Raw genomic sequence first — 23794 nt, 5'->3', positions numbered from 1 at the left:
TTGAAAACGGCATAGATTTAGACATAAGCACAAGATCAACACCGAATGGATGAGGACTTCGGCTCCCATTGAAAAGAAAAGGGTTAGGCACCCATGTAGAAGTGTTTCTAAAAGAACCCAAAATCACTTATGAATAGAAACACATGCAGAACGGAGGTACTTCTCCATAAAATTACTTCAAGTGATGTTATTCATAAGCAAAGAGTACGTATTTCTGCTTTCTACGTATGTCATTTCAAATAATTGCTTCTCTCCATAAGTGATTATAGCTCGTAATCACTTGTAATTAAACAAAACTCTAATTAGTAAAAAGTAATATTTATACTAATTCTCCAAGCTCCAAACAATTAACCCATCAAGTCACGAAAAGACATGTCGCCCACAGTGGGATCACGTAAAGGAAGCCAGGCATGTTTGCTTGTCGTCTAGATTGTGATATAATGTAATGTAACCGGCATTTATTTGGAGTTAAGAATTTCATAGTGCTTTCGATTGGAGATTTTGTAGAGTAGCCTTTTGTTTGTAGTGTTTTTGGTTTGGGTCTCAGTCATAGCCGCATGCACAAGTCTGTGGGTTTGAAGAGCAATTTATAAGTTTCAGTAATGCAACACATAGTTTTACGATATTGGTGTATTAATTAATGTGACAAATGATACATACAATTAATATTTAATGAGTTAAATTTTTTAATTAACGTGATGTGTACAAATTACTAGCTATGTCATATGGCCAATCTTTAGAATATTGGTATTGGTGGAAGTATCGATAAATAAATTTGTGGAAATGTCGATGGATATATAGACGTCAATTACCTTTGATGAAAATTTGTTGAAAAAACGTGGAAACTCAAAATGGAACTTTAGAGAATGTCAAACACTAGTTTAAATGAAATATAAGTTTTCATATTTAACTGGTTGTATGTCGGATAATATCGACTAAATCTGTTAATTTTAGCTGAAATTTTAGAGTTTCTTCAATATGAATGAAGTCTAAACTTCACCTCCTTTCTATATCTTTATTTGATTTTTCCGACAAATCCAGGGAAATACCAGAGAAATTTCAAACGCTACATATGGTATATCAATAAGGTACAAAAAAATATAGCATATATTGTATTTCCTATTGAACAAATGAAGATATATCTAAAGATTTAGTTTCATTTAGATGTGGTTTCGTTTCATTTGGTTGGAAGAATATGACAAATGAAGATATATCTGAAGATATTGTTTCGTTTGGTTGGAAGAATGGATTTGGACATGGGATGGGAGGTGAGTGACGGTGACATTAGAAATTTTGGGACCAGAACTTAGTTAAGGGTCACTTAAATTTATATATCCTCTCAATTTATTGTCGGGCATCCATGAGTAGGGGGTAGGCTAAGCCTCATAATGAGCTAGCAATAATGTAGTTCAAATTCGCCTTAAGCGAAAATCGAACCTAAGACCTTTCACTTGCAAATGAAGAAAAATACCACTCGACCGTAAGTTCCGCTTCACTTGTAAGTGATAGGTCTTAGGATTGATTCTTGCCAAAAGAGAATTTGAACCACGTTACCATGGCTAGCCAATTGCAGGACTTAGCACACTTTCTCACTCTCTTAGGGTAGATAATATCGTTTGTTAAAAAAAAAAAAAAAATTGAACTTAAGCGAAGATATTAGTTGATAGAGCCCAAGCTTTAATTTTGGGTAGAAACTTGAAGCCCAAAGAAGATTTGAACTAATATAGGCCATAAAATGCAAGATGGCATTGTGGGAAGTGCGAAAAAAGTTCTAAACTAATTAAGGGCCCAGACGAGCTGAAATAATCTCGATGTGTGCAAATTGGGCCCAAGAAAGAACGACACGTGGCCCATGATTGAAGAGGCATGTTAGCAGTCCGGCCCACAAAAAGCAGTAAAAAGAAAAAGGGAAAACAAATCTTCACCAATAAACAATGCTTTTACTAAATTGACACTAAACAAAAACTAAAGAGGCATTGCAGGACACTAAAACATGTTTTATTGTTTGTTTTAGTTTTAATTGAAGATTTGTTTCTATTTAGTTTACTAATTATTTTTCCGATATTAGGAGGATACTTGTTTTCGGATATCCCAAATTGGTTTCCTCTTAACCTCACGGGGTATGTTATATTTAAAGTTTTAAACCCTCAGGCCTTTTATGATCTTTATTTTTTTTCTTTTCAAAAAAAAAAAAAAGAGATTAGGTGCAGGGCCCATTCCATATCGAATTTCAAACAATCCGAACCGTCTATTTTATAAGTCTCGACTCATAGATCATCTTTGCAAAAATTCAATTCAATCCGAAATCATTTGCGATGTCATAGATATTTTTGATTTGTCTAATATTTTATAAGGATGGTTTACGAGGTGCAACTTGAAGCATAAACGGTTCAAATCGTTAAAGTTCGATATGGTGTGGACCCACAACTAATTCCCATTTTTATAAAAAAAAATAGAATCCTTTCCCTTAAAGCCTTATTTTAAACCCCAAACCTACTGTTTTACGTCAACTTACAAAGTTTTACTAACTTTATCGTGGAAGTATCTTTAGTTGATACCGATAACAAATCAATGCTCTTCACAGGGCCAGTCCCCAAATATCTGTTAAACTTTGCAGGTAAGTGTCGGTATCCACTACTTCAAAATGGTGCTAAAGAAGATAATATTAAATACACCTTGTGATGAGTTCGAGTGTTCGACACCTAAACTCTAATTTTGACTATTGCATTGTGACTATTTAATTTATTATGACATTTTCATATTGCTTATAGAAAATTTAAAAATATTCTTTTATGGTCATGATTATACATTTTTATATTTTGACAATTCATGTTTTTAACATAATATTTTATAATAAAATATAAAAATCAACGTTAAACTGTGAAGTAATAAAAAAATTTGTTTAATAGAGTGGTAACATTCCTCGTTCAATAATAGCGAAAAGGAAAGGAGGTGCCGACCAAAAAGTTGGACAAGTTGACTGCGGGAAGTGTCGTGGTAAGTAATCTGGGAAATTGTGCAGGTGGACGCGTGTGCGGTACGTGAGAGCGAGTACACCAATCCTTCCTACTCTAGCGAGTAAGAATCCAGATAGTTGTGTTCCACTTTCCAATTGGAACTTTTGGAAGAATGGATTATAGTACCTCACAGTTGCGAATGTTCCCCCTTTCCAGCTTTTTATCCATCTGGAGAGAGGAGAGGTCAAGTTTCTCCTTCTGGTTCCTGCAAACTTGTCAAATTCCCAACCCAAATAGTAATTTCTAATCAGTCTTCTGCTTTTCTGGGTAAGTTCTGAATCACTACTTTTACTGTCGATTCATTGTTTTTGTTGCTAATATTGTGATATTCTTGCTTGTTTTTGTTGACAATGTTTTTATTTTTTGGGTGCGGAAGTTGATTATGTTATGAATTTGACTGTGTTTTTATTTTTTTAAAATGAAGTTTTGAATTTCCAGTTGGTTTTTTGAGAATTTTCAATTTTCTGAAGTGTATAGTTTTTCCATTGAATGTGTTCCATTGGGGTTTTAGAAAGCTTCAACTTTGAATTTTTGGAGTTTGAGCTTTTAATTCTCTAATTTTTGAGTTGCCATAGACAATCAGACATGGTCTGGTTAAAATCTGAATTGATGGCTGTTGTTGCAATTGATATGTTTTTGTCTTTTGAATTGATTAAGGTGGTGTTTTTGATGTGCTTTGATCCGTCGGGCTCAGTTCGTTAGTAGGGTTTGGAATCAAAGTTCGCATGTGAAATCCAAGCTTGGTTTTTTTGTTTGTAAAATTCAGTAGCAATTTGCAGAACTCGTTTACCAGTCTGATGAGAAAACTGGTGTAAAATATCATCTACTTATATGCACACTTTGTTTAAAGTTTCGCCTTTGATCAACATGTTAGTTGTATTTGCAGAGCCCAGCATTTGAAAGACGAAACAGAAGAGAGGCCCGGTTTCTCAACCATGCAGTTATATCACCATCCTTACTCATTGGATAGCCAGAGAGTGAGACTTGCCTTGGAGGAAAAAGGCATTGATTACACATCATTCCATGTCAATCCCGTGACGGTCAAGAACATGGATGCCTCATTCTTCAGGAGGAATCCGAGTGCAAATCTCCCGGTTTTCCAGAACGGGCACCATATCATTTACAACACCATTGAGATCATTCAGTATGTTACACACTTCACTAACAGTCTGATAATATTGTATTAAATAAGTTGTATGCTATCGATTTTAGAATTCACTTTAGATTTGTGTCGTAAAAGCGAAACATAATAATGAATGTTGAATAGCATTCGAGTATATTGGCCTTGACAGTTTTCTCTTTCGATCTTCAAGCAATGTGTTATTGTTTCCAAAACATGTTGACTTTGAAACGAGGAAGATTTTAAACTGCTATTTGTGTATCCAGGTATGTGGAAAGAATTGCACTAGTCTCATCAGGGAAAGAGAACATCCCTTCAAGTGGCGGAGAAGTGACTGCATGGATGCACAGAATAAAACAATGGAACCCCAAGTTCTTTACGCTTTCTCACATCCCAAATAAGCACCGCGATTATGTCTCTAAGTTCATAAGGCAGGTGATTATTGCTCGAATGGCGGAAGCTACTGATCTAGCTGCTGCTTATCACGCCAAGTTAGTCCAAGTGTACGAGACAGAAGACAAGTTGAAAGACCCTGCGGTTTTGAAACAGAGCAAGGAACAGTTAATAAGACTTCTTGATCAAGTCGAAAAAAAGCTGAATGAATCGGCTTATTTGGCCGGGGAAGAGTTTAGCATGGCGGATGTGATGCTCGTTCCTGTGCTGGCACGGCTAGTGCTGTTGAATTTGAAGGAAGAGTATATAGATAGCCGGCCGAACACGGCTAAATACTGGATTATGGTGCAGCAGAGGCCTAGTTATAAGAAGGTGATTGGGAAGTACTTCAGTGGGTGGAGGAAGCACAAAACATTTATTAGAACTTGGTGTTTTGTTCACATCAGAACCATTCTAAGGAGATTTTGATGCTGTAAAAACCACGCTGTTGCATTACAAGCAAAATAAATGTTAATTCAAATGTATGTATATTTTCGGGTTGGAAGCCTGCTCGGAATTATTTATGTACATATACAAGCATAAAAATGTATTTGTGTTATTTATTGTGTGTTATAAGTCCTCAGCTAGTTTGAAGTCTTCCGAACATCACAAATATAAACATTTCGCGGTAAATCATGGCATGAACTTTTTTAGTTTTTATACAACGGTAATGGGGATCGGAATCGAGCGAAATAACACAATTAGTCATCAATAATTTGATATCGAACATCCATTATAGTAATTTTGTCATTATCAATGGTTGAGCAATAATTTGATATCGAACATCCATTAAAGTAACTTTGTCATTATCAATGGTTGAGCTAGCGTCACGCCGCGTGGCCCGACAGCGCAGCTGTGACATAACATACTACTCAAGACCGATAAATACCACATTTGGAAAATGAAGAAAAACGTCGATCAATGATGTACCAGAGTTGCAGTATTTGCATTCATCAAGCAATGAAGATTGATAAGTGATGAACAACATGATTTGATTAGGAATACCGCCACCTCAAGAATTAATCATTCGATGTTCGACAAATAAAAGCTGAACACAATTCACCTAACCAGATAAATGAATCAAAAACTCAAAATTTTGACTCTACTCTATAAGTCCCCACAGAGATACAGACTTGTAATAAGATCACAGCTCATGATTAGAGACAAACTTGATGGACAACATTAATAAAGTCTTCGTAATCTTAAAACGTTATTCAGAAATCATATCAGTATTGTTCTGGTAACACCAGAAAACGCTAAGATCGAAAGCCATGAAGCTCAGCTTGGAGGCCTAAAACAACGAGGCCGAGTACAAAGAAAGCAATAAATCACAATGAGAACGTTACATAAATTAAAATTATCAGTATCTGTAAGAGCACATGACCATACGGAAGCAATTTTTTTCATTCGAAGACTTGAATATCGAATAAAATTTCAATTAAATAAACCCGAAAAGGGAAAGTAAAGAATTGTGGAAAACATTTGAGGTATAAAGCAAATAAGCTAAGCAGCCTCATCCTATGAAAGAATGTTGATCAATGGTGGTGTGAATGCTGACTGGCATTATTTCCAGCTCTCTCAACCCTATGGCTTAAATCCTCTGCATAATATGAACTTGTATGCTCATTTGCTACATTTCCTACGCCTATGCTGCTGTTCGCTCCGCCCTGGGAGTTGTTTCCGTTGCACCCCCACCCGTTTCTGTCGCCGAAAGATGCGGGTCCAAATTTTGTATTAATATTATTATCATTATTATGATTCCAGTACTTCTGCTGCTTGAAGTATCTCCTTCCCAAATCATTCGAGAATTCTCTCGGCCGCTTAGACGCACATTGGTTGTTTACGCATGGAATGTTAAACTCTGCCTGATTGGCACCAGTTGTGCTAGGAATGCTATCATTAGAGTGAGAAATTGCAGGAACACACCTGTCATGTTGTCCTTCTGCAGGCTGACTAACTGCCACATGATTGATGGGATGAGAAGGTGAAGGGCCTTTCTTGTGACGGGGCACCGAGGGTAATGGTGGGAAAGGAAGAAAAGGTATCCCAGGAGCAAGATGGGGTGTCCCATATTGCTGCATGACACACAGTGGAATTCCGTACGAGATGGGTAAGCGAGAAACAAATTTCTCCTGTGGATCCCCTATCACTGGAGCAGCAGGACACTTCAAAGGACAAGATGATGACGAAGCAAAAGATGAAATTGCAGGGGCATCAAACCCAGGAGGAAGATCGTCAAGGTTCATCTCTGTTCCATCATTTTGCTGACAGTTACCATGCACACTGCTGGAACAAGTTCCATCTTCTCCACTCACCCTCTGGATATGCAATGATCTTTCACCTATCCCAGGCAATGGACTAGGTGCTAACTGTCTATGCAATCCAGACTCGCTCTTCTGTTCTTTGTTCTGAAGTAAACTTGAATCTGGGTCTGCTGGTTGATCCCATCGGCTTTTACGCTTGCGAACTTTTGTCTCACTGGTAGGGCAACCACCCGTACAAGGTGCAGAAGAGACCTCCTGGAAGCCAGTACTCACAGAAGTTGTTGAAACCATTGATTGTTTGGAACTATCTATAGCTTCAGTAGACCTTCCACCTTGATCACGCCAATCATCATGTGATGGGGAAAGTCTGTTGGAGTTTGAACCTCTGTTAAATTCCATCTTGCTATCAACCCTGTCTACGTAGCTATGTCTTCTGAAAGGTCTAGGAATCCACTTGTCTCGAAAATTCCGTGCTATTTGGTGGACCTGTATAATCCTCAACTGATTCAGACTCAGGTTATATTCATTCGTCCATGTATCATGCACCAACATATGACAGAGAACATCAAATGAAGCCTGCCTAAGCAACTATTTCGATAAAAAGGATAACAAAATAGGTGATCAAGTAATCTACACAGATTTTTCAAAACTAGACCTGTCTGTCTTCGTGTTCTGTCAGTGACAGCATTGACTCCATAAAGCTGCAGAGAAACACAATTATCAGGAAATAAGCAAGATTTTTAAATTTGAGGACTGATATCAATTTGCAGGAAAAAAAATTGAACAGCTGGAAGTGTTCAATTGAGTGAAGGTCTTGGGACCAAATATATTCCCAAACATGTAATAATATCAGAATTGCTTCTCTACATAAACAGCAAAGCAACTAGAAAACCTTTTCGAAACGATGCCATCAGTTAAATCTAAAACCAACTTCCAGTGTCAAACTCAAACAGTGCACCCCAACAAATGAGAAGAAAGGAGCAACGTGATTATAACAAATCAATAACCAAATTTAACGACGAAACAAATAATTACCTCTCCATTCCAGCGCAGGGAGGACCTCCAGTAATATGCTCTGATGTAAGTATCTGCCTCATAGCTAAATACTCTAGGACCTGCGAAAATAATATTAGTCGGCTGAATACCAAAATATTGACAAAGAAATGTTCTCTTTATCACATTTTTCTTGAATCCCTGAAGGCACTCTCTCTCTCTCTCTCTCACACACACACACACAGAGCTAATACTTGAAACACGGGCAATTTTACAGCTGGAGTTAAAAAACACAGTATTTAACTAAAACAGTTTCCAGTGCACACACCTTCAGAAGCTTCCGAAGGATTGGTATCTTTTTGAAGTCTTCTCTGTATTTTTTCATTATGTTGTGTAGCATTCTCAAACCTAACAAAAAAAAAAAAAAATATTCAACTATTGGAAGCAAATGGGGGCGCAATAAAATAATTCATTTGATACCGACAAAAGGGGAAACAGTTAGCATGCTATGCGACAAAAAGAAGGGTACACACCGTTTTTATTTATTACATCAATCAAAACCACCCGTGACTTTGTTTTCAAAAGCGCATCAAGGATCATAGAAAGATCTCGATTGCTGCAAAAAAGGAAAAAAGACTTTAATGGAGAACTGTTATCTACAAACTTCACCTCAACGACAATAAATGAAGCTTGAAAAGTGGCTAATATTACAACAAAGGCAACAATATGAAGTAAAAAGTTTCAATATACCTCTGAATTACTTCACCACTGCCACTATCACCAGATACAGCAGTAAGGATCAGAAGCTTCAAGTAGCCCTTAGTGGAATCCTGTAAGAAAATACCATGCATATATAAACTACCAATATAAGAAAAATTATATAGTAGACAAAGGAGAAAAAGCTGTCAATGGTAAACGCTTCAAAATTGACATTGAAAAGAAAATGGGATGCAGCGTGCTCAGTAGCAGAGACAGAACAACACACATGATTTGAGTAATATAGCCAACCAATGAAAGGTGTATTATGATAAAATACAGGCCCATAAGAGAATGGAATAAATGTGACAAGGAATCCACAAAATGAAGCACATTAGCTTCCATTGCTACCACTTACTTTCCGTTTATTTATCCCTCCGTCGCCATCCAACAGCTCGTTAAGCTTCTCCTCAACTGCAACCATTTGCATCAAGCCTCAATCAATCAACAAATCCCTTAATTCTAACTCTAAATAAAACAAGATGAAAAAAATCCCTAACCTGAACCTTCTGTTAATCGTTTGGGTTTGATAGATAGCACGTGAGATTTGGTGGCTGCCACTTGAATTTTGTTACCACTTGGGGTAATCTTCACTTTGCTTTTCTTCACAAAACTGGTTGATTTGGAAGTTTTCACATTAGAACACACTTTGGAAGGAACCTGTCCAACTTCAATAGTACCAGACTTGGACTTCCTGTTACTGTCAGTGCCATCAGATAACGATTTGCCAAGCACTTTTATTGGAGTAGTCTCTAGTGTTTCAGAGGAGTTTGAGGATTTTTCTGTAGTCTCCTTTTCCCCCAAAATTTCCTGCTCAATAGCAGGTATGGGTACACTGGTTACATCTTCTCTTTGTTGGAAAGCTTCAACCCGTTGGACAGAAGATGGTTTCTGTCTTGAGTGATTCAATTCCAATGAATCGTGTATGTGAGAAACAAGTGAATCAGATTGATTCACGGACTCCTCTCTTTGTGTGGTAAACTCCAATTCCCCAATAGAAACTGTTGTATTATCAATTACTTTATTTGCAGGTAACGTATTGTCAGACCTATCTTCAGATACACCATCTTCTGGGATCATCACGGGCTCCATATATTCTTCATCTGAATCATCTTGAACAATGACTTCGGTATCAAGAGGATCACCACCTATGTAACCCCGACATTGAGATGAACCACAGTGACATTTTTTGGCAGCAGCTCCGAAAACCCTTACATAGTTGTAGTCAAATGTAACCTCTTCACCCTGAAATATAATAATATGGGCCAATATATACAGAACAACGATTATCAACACACAGCAATGAAAAAGAAAAAATATAGCTAAAAATAACAGCTTCAAAAGCAAATGCAGGGAAACAGGCTGCTAAACATAACTCAAAAATTCAAGGCTATTTTGTTTTCCCTTTGGATTATTTTAATTCTAGATCCTTTTTTTCACTTAAATTATATCTAGAGAACACTAGTAATGGGACACTTGCAAGTGGCAAGTCCATCGAAAAGGTGGATCAGTCTCCAACGGTAAAGGGATAACTACATGATTTGGCAAATGGCCACCATAAAATATACTCTTTCCAGACAACTGGATTACACTCAGGACAAGCAATAAAACTGTCAATTGTGTAAGAGCCATTAATGAGTCGACAAGGGTGCTGAAATAATAAACTCTCCAAGAGGTGACCAGTAAAAACCTTTAACCTAAAATTACATACCAGTGTAGATCTGGATTAATTTCATGAATAGCATGTTTATGAGTAGAAATGATAGTAAAGTCCTTAAAATGTACAGCATATACACTACCCTGACCTAGGTCAACCTTCTATGTCATACAGATCCAAAACAGAAATGTCAGGATATGCCTGTCCTATAGATGAATAAATCAGAAACTCAAAACTGATTTTTCCAGCTCATAAAGGGCCGTAAGCCATGTGACTTGCAGTTATGACTAATGGCGCAATTCAAGCATTCAAAACATTAAAGAGATGAAAGTAATTCTTGAAGGTGCAAGCTACCTTCTTTATATCTCTCAATGCAAATAGTCCTATACAAATCTCTCCATTCACCATCCACTGTTGACAATAGAAATAAAAAAAAGTTAAAGATTATGAAGAAACGAGTAAAAGTAAATCAAAAGCAAGCAGCTTCCCAAGGATTACACTTAAGCAGCCAGCATGTGAAGGAGGTCGTGTAATACATTACAAAAACAATAAAACAAAAAATGAAAGCCAAATTTTAGATATAAGTGCCCATGGCAATAGGATAACCGAAAGGTGCTTCCAAATTTCATGTACAAACCCCTGCCCCTAAACTTTACAGTCCTTACAATAGCTTGTACATACACAAAATGAATGTAATTGCAAAAAAGCGACTTCACCTTTTCTGTGCGACAATTAGGCTCACAACTATGGTTAATGAAACGCCCCAAATTTCCCTTTGCACATGCATCTATTACCTGAAATAAAAGAGCACTCATGAATATCAATATAAAATGCAACATTGTAGCAAGTTAAACTTCCATGCTGATTGCAAGTTTGCTGATAAAATATCAGAAGGAAAAGGTAAATGTGAGGATAAATCAGGAAAAACACAAACCTCACTGCCATTCAATGTCATGAAGTAGAAATGTCGGTGACCCTTCACAGCATACTCTTTTTGTCGTGCCTCGTAAGAATTTGTATCCAGCACCTGCTTGGACGATGTAGTCAGAGATCTTAGATACATATAAACATGCATAACACAAGCATGCCATATAAACATACATAAGACAAGCATGCAAACACACACAATCAAAGTTCAAACACTGAAACCAACAATTAGAGCAGAAAAATTAAAACCACCGTGGAATGTTTTAATGCTTTTGCCATAATCCAATTTCACTTTGTTTTTCTTTGCATTACAATTACATAAGCCCTCGCAGGACTCCACCAATCCTCATAGATATGTATTAGAATTTCTTCTTATAAATCACTTCAAGATCAGCACTCTCTGCTGAACTGAAGGTAAAAAAAATAAGCTTTGTGCCTTATTTTGTTTTTTTTTTTTCTTTCTTCACATTATCTCATAACTTAGTGAGTTTTCTTATACTCTAGAATCCTGCACAAGCAATGCATCTATATACCACGGAAGAGTAATGGGAAAAAGAAAAAAAAAAAAAAAAAAAAAAAAAAACCTTGAGAGAGATTCAAGTGAGAAGCATACCAAAGATGGGTAAAAACTTAAAACATAAACTTAGCTTTGATTACCAACCAAAGTACCTAAGAGTTTAAATACCTACACAAGATTCACAATTGCATAAACTAACCAAAACTGAAAAAAAAGAATATAAAGTTTGTCGATTTACCTCTCCAACATATTCAATAAGAAATTGCCCTTTACATATATCCTCAAGCAACCTGAGGCCAAAACCCTTCTTTCCACTTCGAAACTTTTCTAGTTTGGCGTATCGGCGTTTTTGGAACTGTAAGCAAATATATTAACAAAAACATTCCATATATACAACAAGGCAACAACACAAATTTTTCTATAAGAAAAATAAAAAATACCTGCTGATTTGAACAGAGGTCTCTACATGGACAGGCTCCTCGAACACATTCAATATTAAGCATTCGATTCAGGCAATCATCTCCACAACCCAACTGCCCATCTGAAGGCGGTTTGCAATGGCAAACCATTATCTGAAAATAGAGAAACATAAACAGATTAGGAAAACTATATACGCTGGTTTGAAAATCCATAACTCTTCTCAGATTTTTGCAGCAAACATTATGATGAAGTCAAATTTATGACTACTAGCCTTGTAGACATCAGGTACTTTTTCAGATAACTGATGAAAAGCTTTCAAAATATAGGGTATGTTCAGCGGAATTCAAGTGGCAGTGAGACCCAGGTCAATTTCATATGATAGTTTCTATTCAATCAAGGCTTTGACCAGCAATGTATATGATATTTATCCAAGTGTGAGCCATCCCATATAAAATGAGTCCACTTGTTTCTTATTGTCACAAGGGACATCAGAGGGTTACTCTTTTCCCCTCAAATCTACTCGAACTGACAGCACGACAACAGACATAAAACACAAAAATAATCAGGTTATGAAAAAAATTAAGTCGTGTATAAACCTCGTCAATATTCTGAGTTTTACGGCTACGGTGATGGAACTGATTAATTTTTATGCTTGCAACATTCTGTTGGGAAACTGCAAGGCATTGAAAGCAAAAAAAGCATCAGAACTATAACTCAAGTATATGTAAATTTTTTATGTGCGTGAGCGTGAACAAGCAAGTGTGTGTGTGTGTGTGTGAGAGTAAGAGAGAGAGAGAGAGAGAGAGAGAGAAAGAGAGAGAGAGAGCGAGAGAATAAAAGCTGAACCCAATTTATTATATCATAAATAGACAGCACATACCCGTTGGACGCCGACATTCCAATTCTTTGTACTTTGATCGGGTGACAGATGCATCTTCATCACCTGAGGCATCTGATATATCCAACTCTGCATTAATCTCTGAATTTGACTTCTCTTGAGGGATTGAGCAATCAGCAAAGGCTTCATCCTTGTTATCTTTACAGATCCTTCAAATTGAAATCAAACATTAATAAAATGAGGATAATATTAGACTTAAAGTCCATGAAATAATCTTAAGAACAGGAATCCCATATAATATATTAGAGATTATAACTGTAATAGGAACAAACCACATATTTCTCTACACAACTTATTAGTTGATAAAGTTTAATTACGTCAAGGCACAAAGTAAGGATAGAAAATAAATCGATAAGCATTGCAATCAACAAGAGATATCATAAAGTGTCAAATAGCCACTTAGCCTAATATATTAAACCATTGTTATAAATACAATGTCATCAGCTAAATTCTAATGATCCTACACAAACATTGGAAACCAATAACGAAATATGTATCCTTAAACGGCTTCTACATGATTAAATAAAAATGAATGGCTTACCATGTGCACTTTTGTTCGTCTATAATATCTGCAAGTTCAGCTGGTATATGCCTCCATTTATGACAATCATCACAGAGCACCCAAGCATTACGCGGTGGTAAATACTGCTTATCTATGTCAACAGGTACCATGTCCGAGTTAGGAACGCCTACACATTCAGCATCATTAACAGAGTTGGTTTTTCTATTGTTGTCCACTACGTGATTGCCTACACCATACATGCATGTAAAATCAGCTCAAGCGTGAATATAATAAATATCAAAAATAAAAAAAAGTTGTATGATGAAGAGGATGACATATTAATATATAGAATAGGATAGACATAAACATTTTGTTAACAAACAAGTACCTGATTCTGGGAGATTTGCCGCTTTGCATGAAACCTGTTCACCATCAGCCTTTTCCATGACTTTCTTCTTGTTAGCAGACTTTTTCTGGTTTTCCGTTAGTCTATGAGCATTACCCTTCTTGCTCGCTGAGCCACAGGCTCTGGACCTGCCCTTGGGAGGCTTCAGTCCCTTAGATTTTGAGGATTGTGATTTTGATAATCCTAAGCCCACGTCAAGATTGTCTGCACCCACTTCCACCTTAAGAACATCTCCAGAAATTCCATGGTCAGTTTCTCCTGACAAGCGCAGTGCCTCCAAAGATGATTCCTTGTCACTTGATGAGTTGCTCAAAGCATTTGCACAGGTGGATGAAATGTGCATCTCACTAAAAGAAAAATCCAGATTTTGCCTGCATCCATCTCGTTCTGATTGCATTTCTTTATTCAAGCTTGCTGGACACAGTTTACCACCTTCCCAAACACAATTTTTTGCATGAGGGACTTTACGCTTCTCATTCCCTCTCTTAGTGCTAATAAAGTCTCCAGAAGCAGCCAAAACCTTGTCAGAAGTTAAAACATCACCATGAGAATCTTCTTGCTGTCTTGCCTCAACATCTGCATCTGGAACGATATTGATAATTTCAGAATCAGGTGAAGTTCCAGGATCTGTAAAGCTAGTCCCAAATGATCCTCCTGAAGATACAGCAACTGTATGAGATGAAACCCCACGATAGTTATCAATCACACCGTCAGCTGAATTCTCTGTGAGAACAACACTCTCCAAGTCCTTATCAGCCAGATCAACATCCAGAACAGGAGCATTCAGATAAGTTCTATCCTTCCCAACAGTCGCTTCTTTTCTCCAATTGCCCTCATTTCCATCCCCTTTTTCAACAGAATTTGCAGATGCAGAGGTATCAACAACCTCAGGTACTGTGATGCAGAGAGAACTATTACAAAATTCTTTCCCCACTTTAACCTTCAAACGAACATGGTTAGTTGAAGCATTGCCCTTGCCCCTTGACCTTTGTGAATTTCCACCAGCACCACTCTGATTCCGTTGTCCACTTATTTGTCCACTCCTTCGTTTCTGCGATACTTGACTCTTACCTTGACTGAGCTCAAGCCTGTTACTCTCTTCAAAAGATTGTGTTACACTCCCTAATAATCCCCATATAGAAGAACGAGCTGGTTTGGAAAGGCAGCTTCTCTTCCTTCCAGCAGCCTTGAAGACAGTTTCAAGGCTTCCAAGTGGTTGCAACTCTTTAGATGTGCTTCTGCCTTTCCTTGGAGCCCTTTTCGTGTTAGTCTTGCGGCTTCGGCCACTCCTTCGAGAAGACAATGCTACAATGTCAGGAAATTTGGTTTTAGAAACACAATCAACTTTGACATTATCAATTCCTTCATGATATTTCTCCCCAGAACAGTCCAATGAAATGCTAGAATCAATATTACCAGGGGAATCATTATCTGGCACATCCACGCTCTCAGAAGAGCCATTTTTGACAATATCAAAACATTGAAACAGTTTCAAAGAAACAGACTTCTCATGAACATTGTTGGGGGATAGTCCACCAGAACCTTCCTTCAGATTGGAAACTTTTTCCTCCATTACTGATATCTGGGTGCCAATTTCAACCTTCGTGTCGGTTGTAGCATCACTTTTCTGTTCCAAAATGTCTGATACCCTTTCAGCAGACGCAAAATCAATAACCTTATTGTTCCTCTGACCATTCTCTTGGGTGCAAACCCTCAGTGAATCTGACACATCTGAACCTTCATAGGTCCTCTGGCAACCCTCTGGAGGCCATATTTGATTAATATTGCTTTTCATATCAACAACCATATCAGTACAGAGCCCATTGACGCTGTTATTGGCAACCCCTAAGGTTTGACATGACTGCATAGAAACAGAGTTCTCAATATTGCAGTTGGAAGCTATTTCGGAGGAACCTTCCTTAGAATAGTAGACATTAACTTTTACAGGAGACATCTGGGTGAGAATGACAGCCTCTAAATCTGTCATAGATTCACTGTTTTTTTCCAGAATATCCATAGACCTCTCTACCAAGGAACCGTCAGCAATTTTATCACTACTCTGATCATTCTGTTGGGCACAACTACTCGGTAAATCAAGTATATGTAAATCTTCCAAGGCTCTCTCCAAACCTTGCGAAGGAAATATTTGAGTGCATGTATCAACATTACTTTTCATCTCAACAACCTCTGCAGTCCCTTCAGGAGAGAGGCTGCTCAGACCATTAACACCATTATCATCCATCTGTTCATTCTTATTGTCACAATTAGTCACCAAACCACATGCGTATGATACTTCTGAATGCATCCCAACATCCCGTACAGGTGATGGCTTGCTGCACAAATCAGCTTCTATCCCACCAGAAACAACACTCTCCTCATATGCAGCTTCCAAAGAGGGACCCGCTAAGATGTTGAAACCCTTTTCTTCTGTATGGGGACTACTGCAAGCTTCCATCTCTGCTAGTTCTGAAGGAATTTCACCACCCTGCAAAGGAGATACTGGTTCACGATTATCATTCTTTATCTCAAGAGAAATGTCACCTTTCTCTTCCGTAACTTCCATAACCTCTTTAGAATAAAGACCACTAACACTCTTATCATCTCTCTGCTCATCCTGTGGGACACTGTCTCCTGATGAACCAGTCTGACATATGACTTCCAAAGGGATTTCACAGTCCCCAACTGAAGCTGCAGATACATCCTCAAGTTCAGGCCCACCTTCCTTCAAGCATGTCCCATCAGTTTCCCTATTGGAACCATCAACATTACTCTGAATCTCAGTCGAGCAACACCTATTGAGCATCCACTCTCTGCTCAACCTACTTCGCAGATCCAAATCATTGGCATTCTCACCAACCAAACCATCTATATCAACCTTGCATGACTCTGTAACCTCACCAGAGCTCACAAAACCAGCATTATCATTCCTAGACAATCCCAGAGCCCCATCTGGCACACTGGCATGGTCAACATCAGAATCAAGTAAAGGCTCCGAGCAGGATGGCTGCTCAGAAACAGATTGCACCAAGATCTCCGAGCCCATCTGCTGCTCGGTGACAGGCTCAGGCAAAAGACCCTCGACCAAAACCGAATTTCCACAAGCCATCCTATGTTAAGCAAATTTACCCATTAACTCAAACACTGCAGTAAGCACATATGATCAACAACAAAAAAAAATTTAACCCCACAAAAAATTACTCCCGACCCAATACAATGCACTTCAAAATCAAACCCTAACTGTGCCTTCCATTCCCAATTAAAAAATTACCTTCGCCAAAGCAGTCCGGACACAGAGAGAAAACCCTAAAATCGCATTCCCTTGACTTCCTCTGCTCAATTAAACCCCAAATCTCAAAATTGGCGAAGTAATGCAACACACTCAATACAAATGCTTAAACAAATCCACATATATACAAACACAAAAATTAACACACATTAATCAAAACAAAATTACAGCAAAAAAAGGATAATCACAAACCTGTGCAGGAAGAAGAGACTGATACACGAAAGAGGCCTATTTTCTTCAATTACTGCAAAATTCGGATTTTCTTCTTTCTTTTTTTTTCTGAAATTTTTGTATCTTCGTTTTCGTTTGGAAGAGAGAGAGAGAGGGGTCGGTTGGTGGTGGAGTTACGGAGGAAGAAAACGGTTTACAGGGGAAAAAGGAAAACCAGATAAAACAGGAGAGGAGAGGGAGGCTCCGACCTGGAGGACGGCTTTTTATCAATTTTGACGGACGGTTTTGCCCCCTATACGAAAAATACCTTCTCGTTTTATTTTTTTCTTCTCCAAGGTTTTCCTTTTCCAATTGGTAAAGAATTTTTGGGATTGGAAAATGTATATATAGACGGAGAAGGAAAGAAAGCTTTTTATAATATCCAAATTATTCTTCAATCATTATGATTTTACAGAATATATTTTGATACAACTAACACAATCCGACCTGAATATTTACGTGAACGTCGAAGTCAAAATGTGTTAAACGACACCCAAAAAGCGATGAAGATTTAATGTAAGAGTAAAGTGTAAAAACAAAAAAGTACGAATAAATTAAAGTAAGAGTATAAAAATAGAGTAAAAGAGAAGAATATAAAATAAAGCAGTTAGAGTAGAGTGCGTAAAAAGTGTAGTGAATTATTAAATAAATGTATGTAATGGAAACTGGAGATATCCAATTGACGTTAAAGCATCAAGATTTATAGCGGAACAATACTACTGTAACAATCCGAAGATATTAATTACAATTTACTAAAAATAATTCCTACACTAATAAAAGAAGATTATACTACCAAGTCTCGACGTCTATCTTACTAAATTCTAGAGAGGCGTAATACAAAATGTATGATTGTGCGAAAATAAAGATTTTAAGCCGTCTTGTCAACCTTTTTACAAAGTCTCAGTTATAACCCTACTTAAATTAAATTAAAGAAAAACAAAATTAATTAAAAAGGGAAAATGCATACATTTTTATCATTAAACAACTACAACATAAAGCAAAGATTACCCAACGTTTCAACACAGCAGAGACCCTTCTGGCTTCTAGTACTTTAGCACTAAGAAAACTACAGACTCGAACATTTTACTAGGGATTTTAGCACACATTATTTCTGTGCCATTAGGCTATAGATATCCTCGGCCACAGCCGTTGAATCCTTGAAAATCCCAGGCAGTCCATTCCCTGCTAATCCAACACAGTAAACTCCCTTCTCGCCCTTCCAGTGGTTTGGATAATTTCCTTTAGGCTTTCCATCGTCATTAAGGAGGTACTTATAGTCCTACGTCCACAATTAGAAAATCTTCATGTTATATATATACACGCACACACACGTATGACTATCTAACTACGAATTAATGAAAAGTAATTAGCACTAGTGTCGACTAGTAATCACCTTGAGCCACTTATGTGCTACACTTTTATAACCAGTTGCCAACAGAATGGCATCAAAACTCTGTCGGGCCCCGTTGTTGAATTCAACAGAGTTGGAGTTTATCCTCACTATTCCTGGAAAAACCTGTCAAATATTAAGAACAAATTAAATTAGGGATTAATCGTAAGAACTAACTTGCCATGGTTAGTAACGCTTAGGTAACAGTAACACTGGTAAAGTAACATAAACAAGTAAAAAGGCAAGATCTAATTTGGATCGATAAAGCTATACATATAATACAGAATTTGTGGTGTAGTTTAGTTTTTATTTTCCGTTTTTAGGGTTTACAAATACAAAATTAAAAATTCGTCCAACCCTACTTTCATCTTAACTTGTCAACACATCCATAGGCATGCATGTGTGCAGTTACAAGTAAAACTTAAAGTTGTCTTTGAACAACAGTTATAAAAATTTAAATACACACTGTTTTAAAATTTTCTAGCTATAGCTACCTAGATGCTAGGTGGCTCGCTACCGTCCTCTAAGTTTTTGAAAATTAAGAAATGACACATAAACCTGTCTAAGCACTGGCATAGGTGTGCCTAGGTTGCGATTCTCACTTAAACAAAAAATAGAAAACTTATATTTTGCATTTTATTTTTTCAATAAAAATTGTAAGAAACTTGTTGAATATTTGGATACTTTATCATTTATATATTATATCCCAAATTCCCAATACAATTATGTCTTTTTTTTAAATATAAGTAGACATTTATTTATATGGTATATAATCAATTTAACTCAAATAAAATAAAATAAACTACCTAGGCCCCCACCTAGACACTTAGGCGCTAGACCCCTGCATGCCGCCTGACTAGCGCCTAACACCTTGTAGAGTCTTGTAAAAATATAAGTGTGCATAAATGATTGTACCAAAATTTATTCAATTGACTCGTTTGTATAGAAATGCATGTAGCTAAATGTTTGTCCCAAAATGTTTGTATCTAAATATTTGTACCAAAATATATTATAATGAATTAATGTACCTAAATGTTTGTACCGAAATGTCTGTACCAAACTATATTATAATTAATTTGTGTACCTAAATGTTTGTACCGAAATATATTTTAATGAGTTAGTGTACCTAAAACTCTAAATATATTATAATGAATTAGTGCAATATAGAAAAAGAAAAATTATAAAAATTAAATAAATAAAATGACATTGAATATAAACTTTGGCATTCAAATAGAACCAAGCGTCTAAACTCACTTTTGAATCTTTACTAGGCATTAATCTAAACTTCTTCTTATTTAGAGATTGAAATATAGATTTCTATAATATAAAATAAAAATAAAACAAAAAACTGAAAACCTTGATCTGTTTGGATCGAATTTTGTTGATGGTTCCACGATCAATCACTGGAGTCTTTCCAGTAAGTGCTTTAAAGAGAAAAGGGCCTTGGTCGGGGTGATGAATGCCATAGCTGGACAAATCCTGATACCTAAACTTGGCAAGGAATAAGACAAACTTGTCCACTATTTTCACTGGCAAGTAATCCAACAGAAGCATTCCTATAGCTACCATCTCTTTGCTGAGGACATGAATCTGCATGCAACATCACCCAACACATAATTACAATTAAATATATATATATATATATATATATATATGTATGTATGTATGTATGTATGTATGTATGTATGTGGACACACACACAAGAGATATATGTGTTCTTACTTGGCTTCTAATAACAAGGGATGCATGCGCTCCATTGTCTGCAAGGTCGTTGCTGATTTCCATACCAGAGTTTCCACAGCCAATGACCAAAACTTGTTTGTCTTTAAAACTTTCCCCGTTCTTATAGTCGCATGCATGAACAACTTTTCCTGTGAATGACTCAAGTCCAGGCAAGTCCGCCGGAATAATAGCCTGGCTATTTTCTCCTGTTGCGACAACCAAGAAATCTGAAGAGTAGTATTCGTACTGGTCCGGACCAGTCACTTTCACCTTCCATATCTCCTCATCTTCATCGTAAACAGCAGAATCCACATGACGACAGTAACGAGGGTTCACGTTAAACCGTGAGACATACTCATCTAAGTAGGCGATGAAATCGTCTTTGGACATGAAGGTGGAAGTCCTGAAGGAGTGTGGCATGAGAGGCAAAGAGCAGTACCCCTTTGCTAAGTGAAGATTGAGACGATCGTAGGACCGTTTCTTCCAAAGGGAAGCGCAACAGTCTTCCCTTTCAAACACAAGGTTTGGTACTGAGTAGGAGTTGAGCAATGCGGACGTCGCAATGCCAGACGGACCAGCACCTACTATCACAACCGACACATGATGATGATCACTCACAGTATCATTATTTTCACTACTATTAGAGTTACCGTTGGATGAGGCAGAGATGGGAGCAGTGTTTGGACCGTGAAGAGAAGAAGAAGACGACATTTTTGGCACAGCACGAGCTCGAGAAGGAGAAGAAAGACGCAACTAAGAGAAACCCTAGGACCGAAATACAGCTGACAGTATGCCTGGAATAGGAAAGATTTGGAGCGATTACATGCAATAGTGAAAGAATTAAGCTAAGTAATCAAATGAGGCAAGAGAGATCCTAGAAGATTTGGCCTGAGAAATCATCTTCTCTGAAACTATCCAATATTGTATCCAGATCACTATCCAATATTGGAGTGAAGAACTGGACTCAACTGAGCGTACTATATAAGGACCAAGAAGCTGGCTAGGGTTCCGAAATGAAGCTGAAATTAAGCAGATTAAATTATTAATATATTAAACAAATTAATGCCACCGTTACACCGTCCGCGTGCTTGCAAGGTGTCTTCTCAACGCTCATGGTGACGAAATCTTCATTTGACCATTCACTGGTTACAAGGATTTGTTGCCAACGCTTAGATTAGATTGTTTATTTTATTTTCTTTCCATATATCTTATATTTGTTTCTTCAATTAATCAGTTTGCCAATTAGTTAATTGGTCGCTTATTAAGGAAGGGATATTAGGGTTAATTAATTGGTTGCCTTACATAGATGATTTGACACACCTGAGATTTTACACTACGTACAAAAAAACAAAAAAAAGTTGTAATAACCGCATATATATCGTGACCAATATTGCTGCCTATCAAATAGAGTTACTCACAGAAAAATCGTGCTTACCAGTCAAACAGTGTCAACTTTGAGCCTAATATGTCGGAGAAAATTATAAACTAAGGAAGTATGAGAATCTCTAGGTTTGGAAAAAAAAAACTATACACCGTAATTATAAATGCGTCGAAACTAAAAAGATGAAATACATAATTTTAAATAGTAAAATCTAGGGACGAGATTTCACAGTTTATCGCCGCCATCCTCAAACGGTTGCCCGCCAAATCCCTTGTTCGTGCGTTTGCAAATCCTAGTGCTCACTAATTAAAATCCGAGTTTCTTTCAAGCCCATCTCAAGAAAAATCGATCCCTGTTCTGATCTAACCTCAGAACGAGCACCAGTGTGATTCTGTCTTGTTGTTGCGACACCCTTTGTCGATGCCCACTTCGCCACTCCACCACCAAAGTTCCAAAACCAACAAAAAAAAAAAAAAAAAAAAAAAAACAGAACCCCGATCAACGCCGCCACCACAACCAAATCCAACAAGAAAAATACAGAACCCCAACTACGGCGAAACCCCAACCACCCCTTCAGATCACACCATGCGTGGAGATCCGCTCCCTCTTCCTACAAAGATTGTTGTCGCCTTTCAAATCTTCAGGCTCGCCCTTCAAACCATAGTTTTACTCCTCCACTTTCTCTCTCCCGCACCCTACTTTTCCCTTTTTAATTTTGATTCAGTTTCTTTTTTAAGTTGTCATATATTTAAACGCACATGGTGTGCGACTTTTAGCTAGTATTATTTTAATGTTTATGTCTTTTTTTCCGGGAAAGAATGTTACCGGAAAGTCTGGCCATGTGTGCGAATCATAAGTAGTTACATTTAAAGTTGAAATGGATGCCAACAAATTCCCAACAATATCAGAGAAGATACTTTTCTCTCGTGGAAACGGTTACCCTAGTGCCCTAGTGAGATGAATTGCCTTCAAAGAGGACACAAAATGTATTCTAAACTACATATTAATAAAATTTTGTTTATCAACCAAAAACTAATGAAATTACAATTATTCTCTTTTATACATAATTGAAATTACAAGTTTTTTCTATTTTTTTTCCTTCCTCACACACATGTAACCATTTATATGATGACCCGTCCCTAATTTTCTATGTAATTTCCTTCCCTGAGTATGTGAATTGACATTTATGCCCTTATTGGCAAGTGACGTGGACATATTTATTTGCTCTTAAATTATTATTCTCACTATCGTAATTAAATTGTACATGTTGTTACAAGTGTACGTTAATTTTATCAGTGTTAGAAACACTGTTTCAGATAGATTTTCTGTTTTCCTTTTACTGTATGAAATATGAAAATCCTATCATTTCTTCTTTAAAACCGAACCCGTGCCTTTTCCTTTCATCCACCAATCAATTTTCTTCCCACTTTCCTGCACCCAATCAAATCAGTCACTCTCTCATCTCTCTCTTCCTTACTGAGCTCTCTCCTTTCTATAGCAACAAAGACCTTCTTCAGTCTTCGCAGATCAAGCTGCAAGCACCATAACCATAACCATACTTTTCTTGACTTCACGAGCACAACCATACCACTGGATCACGAGTTGATCGAGTCTTGGACGTCCAACTCGGAAGGTCCGAACTCATTGAGTTTGAGTTCAACGTTTTCAGACTGAGTCGAGGAGTTTTGAAGGTCGGAAAAGCTCTCTTACAACTCCCCGAAACTCCTATACTAGTTTTGGTGAGGAGTTGACGTCAAAAACACGAGGTTTTGAAGAGTTGAGTTTTGGTCGTACCTTTCGAGGCATTTTCACGCCACCTCTGTCTACTTTTTGGACTCCAAAAAGGTATAATGCGATTTTACTCTTCATAAACTTTATTTCCATATAAATTTTGTG

At 37.2% G+C, this 23794-nt stretch overlaps 3 protein-coding genes across 7 annotated transcripts; 1 reads left to right on the top strand and 2 right to left on the bottom strand.

Annotated features, from left to right (window-relative positions):
* The first annotated feature begins 3035 nt into the window (after positions 1-3035).
* LOC137730513 (Glutathione S-transferase family protein) lies at positions 3036-5128 on the top strand. 2 transcript variants are annotated; one of them, XM_088685273.1, is made up of 4 exons: positions 3143-3284; positions 3675-3826; positions 3904-4161; positions 4404-5128. In XM_088685273.1, exons 3-4 carry the CDS (start codon positions 3953-3955, stop codon positions 4996-4998), a joined length of 804 nt encoding a protein of 267 aa, XP_088541399.1. In that variant the 5' UTR covers positions 3143-3284; positions 3675-3826; positions 3904-3952; the 3' UTR covers positions 4999-5128. The 2 variants fall into 2 exon arrangements, with proteins under 2 accessions (XP_068325608.2, XP_088541399.1); XM_068469507.2 differs by lacking the exon at positions 3675-3826 and having other exon boundaries at positions 3036-3284.
* A 765-nt stretch (positions 5129-5893) lies between these two features.
* Positions 5894-17604, bottom strand: LOC137730493 (histone-lysine N-methyltransferase ASHH2). 4 transcript variants are annotated; one of them, XM_088685604.1, is made up of 20 exons: positions 17388-17600; positions 17178-17238; positions 16349-17016; positions 13892-16312; positions 13543-13750; positions 12984-13150; positions 12700-12776; positions 12124-12255; positions 11922-12038; positions 11174-11266; positions 10956-11033; positions 10594-10650; positions 9083-9827; positions 8941-8996; positions 8577-8656; positions 8360-8442; positions 8155-8234; positions 7869-7948; positions 7489-7534; positions 5894-7319 (listed from the first exon to the last, which is right to left on the bottom strand). In XM_088685604.1, the coding sequence occupies exons 3-20, from the start codon at positions 17013-17015 to the stop codon at positions 6105-6107; spliced, it is 6402 nt and encodes a 2133-aa protein (XP_088541730.1). In that variant the 5' UTR covers position 17016; positions 17178-17238; positions 17388-17600; the 3' UTR covers positions 5894-6104. The 4 variants fall into 4 exon arrangements, with proteins under 4 accessions (XP_088541730.1, XP_068325584.2, XP_068325598.2 ...); XM_068469483.2 differs by having other exon boundaries at positions 13892-17016; positions 17388-17604; XM_068469497.2 differs by having other exon boundaries at positions 13543-13690; positions 13892-17016; positions 17388-17604.
* Positions 17605-18326: 722 nt separating this feature from the next.
* LOC137736007 (putative indole-3-pyruvate monooxygenase YUCCA10) lies at positions 18327-21469 on the bottom strand. The gene is made up of 4 exons (XM_068475374.2): positions 20518-21469; positions 20152-20385; positions 18799-18921; positions 18327-18684 (listed from the first exon to the last, which is right to left on the bottom strand). The coding sequence occupies exons 1-4, from the start codon at positions 21226-21228 to the stop codon at positions 18511-18513; spliced, it is 1242 nt and encodes a 413-aa protein (XP_068331475.1). The 5' UTR covers positions 21229-21469; the 3' UTR covers positions 18327-18510.
* Between the last annotated feature and the right edge of the window lie 2325 nt (positions 21470-23794).

The sequence above is a fragment of the Pyrus communis genome, chromosome 15 (genome assembly GCF_041283825.1).
Source record: "Pyrus communis isolate YQ-2024b chromosome 15, ASM4128382v1, whole genome shotgun sequence".
In the NCBI taxonomy this organism is placed as follows: Eukaryota; Viridiplantae; Streptophyta; class Magnoliopsida; order Rosales; family Rosaceae; genus Pyrus; species Pyrus communis.
Note: the sequence above shows the minus strand (reverse complement) of the source record. Positions and strands in the feature narration are given on the sequence as shown.

Excerpts from the sequence above, each read along its gene's own strand:
- LOC137730513 (XM_068469507.2), top strand. The coding sequence starts at position 3,953 with ATGCAGTTATATCACCATCCTTACTCATTGGATAGCCAGAGAGTGAGA. Across the intron at positions 4,162-4,403 it reads AACACCATTGAGATCATTCA|GTATGTGGAAAGAATTGCAC; the intron begins GTATGTTACACA and ends TTGTGTATCCAG.
- LOC137730493 (XM_068469483.2), bottom strand. The coding sequence starts at position 17,015 with ATGGCTTGTGGAAATTCGGTTTTGGTCGAGGGTCTTTTGCCTGAGCCT. Across the intron at positions 7,949-8,154 it reads TCCTTCGGAAGCTTCTGAAG|GTCCTAGAGTATTTAGCTAT; the intron begins GTGTGTGCACTG and ends TTATTTTCGCAG. Across the intron at positions 7,320-7,488 it reads CAGAACACGAAGACAGACAG|GTCCACCAAATAGCACGGAA; the intron begins GTCTAGTTTTGA and ends AGGATTATACAG.
- LOC137736007 (XM_068475374.2), bottom strand. The coding sequence starts at position 21,228 with ATGTCGTCTTCTTCTTCTCTTCACGGTCCAAACACTGCTCCCATCTCT. Across the intron at positions 20,386-20,517 it reads CCCTTGTTATTAGAAGCCAA|ATTCATGTCCTCAGCAAAGA; the intron begins GTAAGAACACAT and ends TGTTGCATGCAG. Across the intron at positions 18,685-18,798 it reads TAGCACATAAGTGGCTCAAG|GACTATAAGTACCTCCTTAA; the intron begins GTGATTACTAGT and ends TTGTGGACGTAG.